At 43.2% G+C, this 9,710-nt stretch overlaps 1 protein-coding gene across 1 annotated transcript; it reads left to right on the top strand.

Moving 5' to 3' along the window:
- The first annotated feature begins 1,745 nt into the window (after window positions 1-1,745).
- On the top strand, window positions 1,746-9,396 carry tmem230b (transmembrane protein 230b). The gene is made up of 4 exons (XM_043681299.2): window positions 1,746-1,765; window positions 2,257-2,373; window positions 8,212-8,334; window positions 8,675-9,396. The coding sequence occupies exons 2-4, from the start codon at window positions 2,275-2,277 to the stop codon at window positions 8,813-8,815; spliced, it is 363 nt and encodes a 120-aa protein (XP_043537234.1). The 5' UTR covers window positions 1,746-1,765; window positions 2,257-2,274; the 3' UTR covers window positions 8,816-9,396.
- The last annotated feature ends 314 nt before the right edge of the window (window positions 9,397-9,710 follow it).

Here is a 9,710-nt window from a genome sequence, read left to right as displayed (position 1 = left end):
GGACATTTCCACGAGGAACTCTTGGAGAGATATCTTGGAGCTGAGATGACCAACCTCCAACAACCACAACCATTTTCCTTTATGCTAAATATGACTGCAACCAGCTGACAGTTTTCCCTGATTCCCATTTAATCTAGTTGTGCTAGTATTCCTTCATGTCATCCTTGGTCAAATTTTGCTTTGATGTTAAGAGCAGTTGGTCCAAGGCTGTGTGAATTAAGTAGGACTAACAAAATGCAAATAGAGCACCAGTGAGCAAGTCATTCTTCAGCAAATTCCAGTTGATGGCATTGTTAATGACTCTTTCCATTACTTTGTTGAGAACAAAGAGTAGACTGACCTGCCGTTCATTGGCCAGTTTGGAAATTTCCTGCGCTTTGTGGACAGGAAATGTCTTGGCAATTTTCCACATCATCTTCCATCATCTGCTGGAGTGGATTCAAACACATATCCCCAGAATATTGTCCTGCATGGGTCTCCTTTGTCGTGGCTTCATCACATTAATATCTAATTTCCCCAAACCTGTTCCACAACAAAAGACATTTATAAATTGTTTTTTTTCAGAACTCATTCCTCTGAACCAAGGCAAAGCTCTTTATGGAAAGTGTAAGTCTGGAAAGTTTAAATGTGATTTCAACTGAATAAAAAAATTTCAATTAAAATCTGCAATTGAAAAGCACCCCCTCTTGCGTCACCAACCAGCAGGGAAGGCACTAAGCAGAGTAGCTGGAACAGTTGAGCGGTCCTCCCTGGAGAAAAGGGTGTATTTTGCAGAAAGCGGCCTTGTGAACAGAAAGATCACACAGACAAATAAGATTCTTCCATCAAGTGTGAATCACAGGCTTAACTGTTGTTCACACCAACTGCGTCTTCAATGTTGAAAAAATAAACTGTCCAGTTGATGAGCAGCTCTCATAATTTTACATATTCCTCAAAGGAATATATGTCCCCAAACTTAAACTTACTCACAGTGTTCCCCATTTGTCTTGCCCAGCCAATACAGGGATCTGCTCTGAATCTTCCTGGCAGGGCAAAACCAGAAACATTGCCAACTACACTGAAAGCCTCTTGACATTTTTCAGAAAGCAAACTTAAGCACTTGTAGCAGCATAAACAGAAACAATTATAAATTATTGCATTATTGGATTCCAGCAACTAATGCACTCGGATGAGCTTATGCTCAGGCTTTTAAACTCCAAGCTGTAGACTTATCTTCTTAAGATCTGTGCTGGGGACTTGAAACAGCACCTCTGTCCTTAACATATGAAATATGTGAGAGAGAGGAAAACAATACAACTGAACTTTGCTGTGTGAAATATTAATTCTTGGGATTGAGGAGAATCTCAAAAATTCAAAAGAATAGTCCTCATGGGAATTCAGAGTCTGGAAGTCAACATGTAACAGATAATCGGTTCCCCTCATGTGCAAATTAGGATTTCCTTGTGGGTTTTTCATCAGCATGATGAAAACAGTTTATGATGCAGCCACAAACGAGGGTAATCCTTTTATTTTTCTAAATTTGTCACCAGAAACCTGAGTCATAGCAATCTCTTGGCGTTGTGTCCAAACTGATGTGTTTTCCTGATGGGAGGAGGAAACGAGACATGTCATGATGGGGGTGAGGCGAACGAAGTGCTGGGAAGAAGGTGGGAACGTTTGTTCGGGGCGGAATGATGGTTGCGGCCGTTAGTGCGGGGGGGCGGAGGCTTGTGACGGACGGACAGGAAGCAGGTAGTTGTGAGGAGAAGATGGATCCAGTTCACAGGTAACGGCGGCCGAATCGCGTCCGGGGGGTGGGGGGACTTTTCCAAAGCGGTTCAGACCTACCTCCCGGACACCACTTTTTTTTTTCCCCGTGCTTGTTAGATGTTGTTTGTTGGGTCCAGCCCTGTTAGTTTGGGGGGTGTGTGACAGCTTCTGGTCCCCCCGAGACAGTTAAAGGCCAAGGTTCAGGCTGAAATTCCAACGCCGCACTTTGGGGGGGGGGTGGAATGAAGACGGTAAATGCCATTGTTGCCCCCGGGAATCCTTCTGTACGAAATGGCTGCTTTGGATCTTTATCCAGGATCACTTTGGCCTGAATCCCCCACCCCTCACCAATGGCTCTACACACACACACACACACAGAGTGGCCTTTTCCCTCAGTGTGGAGGGGAGATGCCAGACGCACTTGCACGTCGCACAGGTCTGCGTTTTTTCTTTGCAAATCTCTCGGTCTGTCTTCGTGGTCTTCACAGTGCCCTTATCTCGTTCTAGTTGTTGACAAACTGTGTTATGATGCCTTCGCGGAACAACGCCGCTGCTGGGGGCTCCAGCAGTAAAGTGAAGTACTCCAAGCTTGCAAACAGCGACGAAGGTTACATCGACCTGCAGGTTAGTTCCTGACACCGATTCTTGAGTATTGTCCATTGAAGTAATCGTAAGCTCCTTTTCTGTACATTATACACATGGGTTATATCCCCTTAAAACTCTGACTGGCCAGCAATATATTTGACAGAAACACTTTCGACTCTGTCCCTGAGGAGTATTGCTGGTTTGTTGTTTGATTGATGGGAAAGCAGTTGATCTTGATGAGAGACATATTGAGCCTTTCTGATGCACATTTAAATAATAGTCAGCCTTGGCTCCAGCTTATTGCACAGTGGCATTTACTCAAGGTGGACATGAGAGCTGGGAGGATTTGCCATGCTTTCAGGGCTTGGACAGTTAAGTAGCCTCCCCACACTAGACTGAGCTCACCCATAAGAATGAAAACTTAAATGAAGTGTGGGATGAGTAAGAACTTGAGCAACAGGACCTGCTGGTACTATTGCTGGACAATAATTGCAGAATGTTTTTGGGACCTGGGTTTGAATCCCATCGTGACAGATAATGGAATTTGAATTCACTAAAATATCTGGAGTTAAGAATGTACTGAAGATGATAAAATCATTGTCGATCATCAGGAAATCTCATCTGATTCACTCATATCAGGGAAGGAAATCTGCCATCCTCATGTTTGGTCGACACATGACTCCAGAGCCATAGCAATATGATTGACTCTCAACTCCCCTCTGAAATGGACTAGCAAGCCATTCAGTTTGATCAAACACTACAAAGTCTCAACAAAGACATGAAACCGGACGACCACCAGACAAGAATTTGGGCACCAGAAACAATAATAGCAAAAACAGCTGTGTTGACTCTGCAGAATCCTCCTTCCTAACATGTAGGGGCTTGTGCCAAAGTTTGGAGAGCAATCTCACAGACTACTCAGACTCATATTTGACAGAGAGTGTCATATTTGACAGACAGTGTACCAGACACAGCCACCTCCATTAATGTCCCCGGATATATCCTGTCCTGCTGGCAGAACAGACCCAGTAGAGCTGGCTGGAGATGGCTGGAAAGGACTTGACGTGGGACCCCACTTTAAACATGGGCTCAGAAACCTCCTACTGATGGAGCTGGTCCATCTGAAAATGGACAGATCATTAGAACCATAAAAAATAGGAGCAGAATTGGGCCATTCAGCCCATCAAGTTTCTCACCCTCATTGTCCTGCCTCCTCACCACAACCCTTGATCCCCTGACCAATCAAGAATCTGTCTAGAAATGTCTTAAATACACTCAGTGACTTGGCTTCCACAGCCTTCTTTGGCAATGAGTTACATAGACTCACCACATTCTGGCTGAGGAAATTCCTTCTCATCTCAGTTGTTGTTGGGAAAAATAAATCTTGGCTGAATCGGTTAAAACAATATAGTCAGGAGACAATACCTTGAGCAATTAACTAGCTTTATCATGGCTATAGGGAATATATCTTCGTTCAGAACAAAGTCCGATGTATTTCAATGAAATACACAATGTTACAAGTGACATCGTAAAATACAAGCCCACTGCCCATTAGTAACGTAACCTGGGCTAGTCGTAAGGTTCCCATACATTGTCCGAACCTACATTTCTAAATGTCTACAAAACTGAATATGATCTTATACTGTAGGTTCAGCTCGGCTGGGACAACCGATAAGGGATAGAGAGAAATAAAACATCATTCTTTGAAATAGCGCTGTCTAATGGCACTGAGGAGCAGAGGCAGCCTGTCACTGCAAGATCAGGCCATCAAAACAGAATTCCTCAGCCAGGGCTCAGACAGTACTATGACTAGCAGGCTAAAATCTTACTACAAAAATTGCTTTGTGACAAGATGGCCTCTACACAGTTTTATGTCAATTTTGGTCAAATTCTTCCACAGTTGTAAAGAGTTGCCCCTTCATTCTGAGACTGTGTCTTCAGGTCGCAGTGTTTGCTCAGCCATTCCATCAAGACCTGTCCGTGTCCTGTAAGTTTCAATGAGTTTCCCATCCCCATCTTTCTAAATTCCATCGAGTAAGCACGTGGAGTCCTCGACTGCTCTTCATATGACAAGCACTTCATCCCTGGGATCATTGTTGTAAACCTCTTCTGGGTCTGCTCAACTCCAGTACATCCTTCCATCGATATGGGGCCCATAATAGCTCTCAATGTTGCAAATGCAGTCTGAAAACAACCAGATACAGCCTCAGTAGTACATCTCTGCTCTTGTATTCTTGCACTCTAGCAATGAATGCTAACATCGTAATTGTCAATTTAATCTGCATGTTAATCTTAAGAGAATCCTGAATCCCAAGTCCCTTTGTGCTTCAGATTTCCGAAGTCTTTCCCATTTAGAAAATAGTCTATGCCTCTCTTCATCTGACCAAAGTACGTAACCTCATAGTTTCCTACACTGTATTCCAAGTACCACGTTCGTGCCCACTATGTTAACCTAGCTGAATACTTCTGCAGCCTCTCCACTTTCTCAGTACAATGTGTCATTTCAGCTATCTTTATATCATCTGCAAACCTCGCAACAATGCTCTCAATTCCTTTGTCCAGATTATTAATGTATAACGTGAACAGATGTGGTCAAAACATTGACCCCTATGGAAATTCACTTGTCACCACCTACCATCCTGAAAAATGTTTTATCCTCACTTTGCCTTCTGCCAGTCAGCCAATCCTTTGTCCATGCCAGTACTTTGCCATGTGCTCTCAGCTTATTTAGCAGCCTTCTGAGCACCACTTGTCAAAGGCCTTCTGCAAATCCAAACAGATCACATCTACCAGCTCTCTTTTGTGTAAATTGCTCATTACCACCTCAAAGCATTCTAACAAATGTGTCAGGTCTAACCTCCGCTGGACGAAGCTCAGCATATCCATGCACTCTGCAAACTCACCCGAGTTCAAATGAAATGTCCTATAATTTCCTGTCTTTTGTTTCCATCACTTGTTAAATAGGGGTGTTACATTAGCCATTTGATTGTTCTCTGGGACCCTCCCTGTCTTTAGTGATTCCTGAAAGATCACCACCAATGCCTCTACAATTTCCTCAGCTGTCTTCTTGAGTATTGTCCATCTGCTGGTTATTTATTCACCTTCAGACTTTTCAGCCTCCCCAGCACCTTCTCCTTAGTCATGGCCACTGCACTTCTTTCTGCCTCCTGACATTTTTGACGTTCTGGTCTGCTACTGGTGTCTTCCAACGTGATAACTGCAACCAAGGTCCTATTGAGTTCCTGTGTCATTTCCTTGTATCCCATTCCTATTTCTCCAGCCTCCTTTTCCATTGCTTCAGTGTCAAGTCTTAGCTTTTGAGACATCTAAAAAATCGGTATGTTCTTCTATATTATGAGCTAGCTTACCTTCATATTTCATCATCTCCCCACTTATTGCTTTTATTGTTATACTCCGCTGGTTTTTTAAACTTCCCAATCCTCTGGCTTCCCACTCATCTTCTCCATATTGTAAACTTTTACTTTTATGCTGTTCCTGACTTTGCTTGACAGCATCGTTGTATCGTTGCTAGACTGGGTCTGTGGAAGTTGCACCTTTACCAATCTGCAGGCTGCAGATGCGTCTGTTCATGACGGTAATTGGTAAGAGTGACAGTAACAGTCCTTTTGGAGACCAAGTCCTACCTTCTTATTGAGAATATCCTCCATTGTGTTGTGTGGCACTCTGACCACGTTAAATGGGGCAGACTTCCAACAGATTTAGCAACTCAAGACGAGGCATCTATCAGGCACTGTGGACCATCAATAGCTGTAAAATCGGGCACAAGCACAATCTACAGTCTCTTGGGCCAACATATCCCCATCAAACCAGGGCATCAACTCTGGCTCAATGGAGAGTGCAGCATCAGGCATAGCAAAAACTGAAATGTCAACTTGGTGAAGCTACCAAACAGATGACTTGCATGCCAAACACCAGAACCAGCAACTGATAGAACTAAGCACTCCCACAACTAAAGAAAAGAATGAATCATTTGCTACAATCTTCAGTCAGATAGGTCAAGTCCATGATCCAGCTCACTCTCCTCCAGTGGTCCTGGGCATCACATATGCCAGTCTTCAGCTATTTCGGTTCACACTATTAAGAAACGGGTGGAGGTACTGTAAAGGCTATGGGTCCTGACAATAGGTCCAGAACCTGCCACACCTTTGGCCAAGCTGTTCCAGGACAGCTACAACATTGGCATTGACCTGACAATGTGCCAAATTGCCCAGGTATGTCTAGTGCACAAAGCAGGAGAAATCTAATCTGGCCAGCCACTGCCCCAGCAGTCTCCTCTTGATGATAAGTAAAGTGATGGAAGGTATCATAAACAGTGCTATTGAGCAGCACCTGCTCAGCCACAACCTGCTCACTGACACCCAGTTTGGGTTTTGCTAGGGGCACTCAGCCTCTGAGCTCATGACATCCTTGATTCAGAAATGGACAGAAGAGCTGAGGTGAGAATGACAGCCCTTGACAGGTCACCTGCACTCGACTGAGTTTGTCACCAAGGAGCACAAGCAAAGCTGGAGTAAATGGGAATTGGGAAAGTCTCCAGTGGTTGAAGTCATATCTGACACATAGATAGTTGTGCTGGTTAGAGGTCAGTCATCTGAGCCCCAGAACGTCTCTGCAATAGTTCCACGCGGTAGTGTCATAGGCCCAGTAATCTTCAACTGCTTTATCGATGACCTTTCTTCCATCATGATGTCAGAAGTGGGTATGTTTGTGTGATAATTGTACAATGTTCAGCACCATTTGCGGCTTCTCAGATACTGAAGCAGTCCAAGTTGCATTTGAACATGGCCTAAACAAAATTTAAGTTTGCACTGATAAGTGACAAGTGAGATTTATGCCACAAAAATGTCAGGCAGTAACGTTGTCCAATAACACACAACCTGGTCACCACCCCTTGACATTCAACCTTGGTGTCACCATCACCGAATCCCCGATAAGCAATCTGATATCAACTCCATTATTGACTGGAAACTCGACTGGACTTGCTGTATGAATACAGTGGCTACAGGAGCAGGTCAGCAGCTAGAAATTTTACAGTGGTTAACTCCCATCGTGATTCCCCAAGGCCTCGCCATTAGTCAGGTGTGTGACAGAATACTCCCACTTAGCTGGATGTGTGCAGCTCCAACAATACTCAAGAAGCTTGACGCCACCCAAGACAAACTAGCCCACTTGCTTGGCAGCACATTTGTAAGCATCCACTCCCTTAACCACCGACGCTCAGTTGCGTACTATACACAAAATATGTTGCAGAAATTCCCTACAGATCCTGACACAGACCCTTCCAAACCAAACCTGCCCCCCTCCCAATACTCATATCGAAGAACTAGGACAGCAGGTAAACAGGAATATGACCATCTGCAAGATCCCTTCAAGCCACCTACACTTGGAAATATATTCCTGATCTTTCACTGTTACCGAGTCAAAATCCTGAAATTTTGGCTACCTACAGCACATGTATTGCATTGCCTCAAGAAGGCAGGTCATAACCACCTTTTTGAGGGTAACTAGTAAATGCTGGCCCAGCCAGTGACGGTCACAGTCCCCGTGAAACTTAAAAACAAACAGTTGGTGCCCTCATAAGAGGAGGATCTCACAAGATTATAAAAGCAAATATTGAGTCATGATGCAAGAAAAGATGGATTTATTTTGTATCTTTGATGACCTGATGACAATCTCAATGTACATAACAAAACCAATAACATATATTTGAAAAACACTCACAGAAAGAAGTTTGTGCGCTATTGGATAATTTATGGTTTGTGAAATGCAATAGCACGCACTTAAGTAGTGCCCTTATTATAGAATTCGTCCAAAGTGATCAACGAATTTTAATTATTTATTTTATCCTTCCCGCAGTTTAAGAAACTTCCAACGAAAGTTCCATACAAAGCAATTGCACTTGCAATCATCTTGTTTGTGATTGGCTCATTGCTGATTACTATTGGTGCTCTGCTGCTGACTGGATACATCAACAGTTCGGTGAGTAACATGTTTGTTATGCCATCCATTTTCGATTTGTGTCCAGAATAAAATTGCTAATTGCTGAATTAAAAGCAGCTTTGTCTTTGAAACATATGCACAGTCAGAACATGAATTATTGGAGATTGTCTGTCTGTCTGTCTATTCAATTTTAGTAGGTTACTTTAAACCAACAACCAGAGACTTTAATTGTAATCATTATGGGTTGGATTTGAAATCAGAGCCTTCCAGTTCAGAGAACATCATCCGCCTCAGTGAAGAAATCCTCTATTCTAATGGACAGGAAGTGCCTTTGCTTTTACAAAAAGAAAATCAGTGATTCCATTTTTTTGTCTTCCAGTACAGTGACACAACCTGGCCAGTGCTGATCATCGGAATCCTGGTTTTCCTTCCTGGCTTTTACCATCTTCGGATTGCATACTATGCCTCAAGAGGATACAGAGGCTACTCCTATGATGACATCCCAGACTTTGATGACTGAACACTGTTCTCTTCCTTTGACTAACAGATGTATGCAGTCTGCTCCAAGGCTGTTTGTAATGAATAGTATTTGACAGCACTCTTTCCTAATGGCTCAACTGCACCAAATGGAATTCCAGCTGTGTAACAATAATGTGGTTTACAAGGGCCAGGTTCATTCTCCTGCTAATCATATCTATATTTGAGACTTTGACTGTCAATACTTCAAAATCTCAGTTTTTAATGGGTTTTCCAAGTTGTTCCTTCATCCAGAAAAATTGTTACCAATATGGTGATCATGGACTGGTGAGTTTCTGCTGGAGCAGGCAGGCTCCCAACTAGAATTAAGTTTGTGCAGCATCAGCACTGCAACATGGGGCACCAGCCCAAGAATCTGAAATCTCACCCCATCAGTATGACCGTTAGCAAGAAGATACTACATTGTTTCTCCAACATCAGTAAAATCTATTGAAACTGTTGAGCCAGACTTTTATTCATTTGTTTCAAGTAAATGGGACAGGGTACTTTGAACACAGGTGTTTCCTTGGAATGTCATAAATATCCAATAAAGTAGGAATAAGTTACCTTTAAGCATTGAACCAATCTTCGCCTCATAAGATATTTTCTTTTTCCTTAAGGTCTGCATTATGTTCCACTGAATTGCATTGTAAACGCCATTGTCATACGCATGGGTTTTGTCACTCTGCTGACCTGCTGATCCTCACTCTGGGTTTGTACTGTGCCGGGTTCACACTTGATGCAAACTCAGATTTGCAACTCTCTGCCTGGTTTGGTCAGGGAGGCAAGGAATTATGAAGAGTTGAGCAATCATTGACTGCCTAGTTTTTGCCTTTGTACCTTGAGGTCCTTGTGTGAGACACATTGCAGAACCCAGTGAAATTTTAGGAACAATTTGG

This window comes from Chiloscyllium plagiosum, unplaced genomic scaffold, assembly GCF_037043375.1.
Source record: "Chiloscyllium plagiosum isolate Xiang-an unplaced genomic scaffold, Cpla_swu_hap1 HiC_scaffold_48, whole genome shotgun sequence".
Taxonomy (NCBI): Eukaryota; Metazoa; Chordata; class Chondrichthyes; order Orectolobiformes; family Hemiscylliidae; genus Chiloscyllium; species Chiloscyllium plagiosum.
The sequence above is the reverse complement of the archived record's forward strand: the minus strand, read 5'-3'. Positions and strand labels throughout refer to the sequence as shown.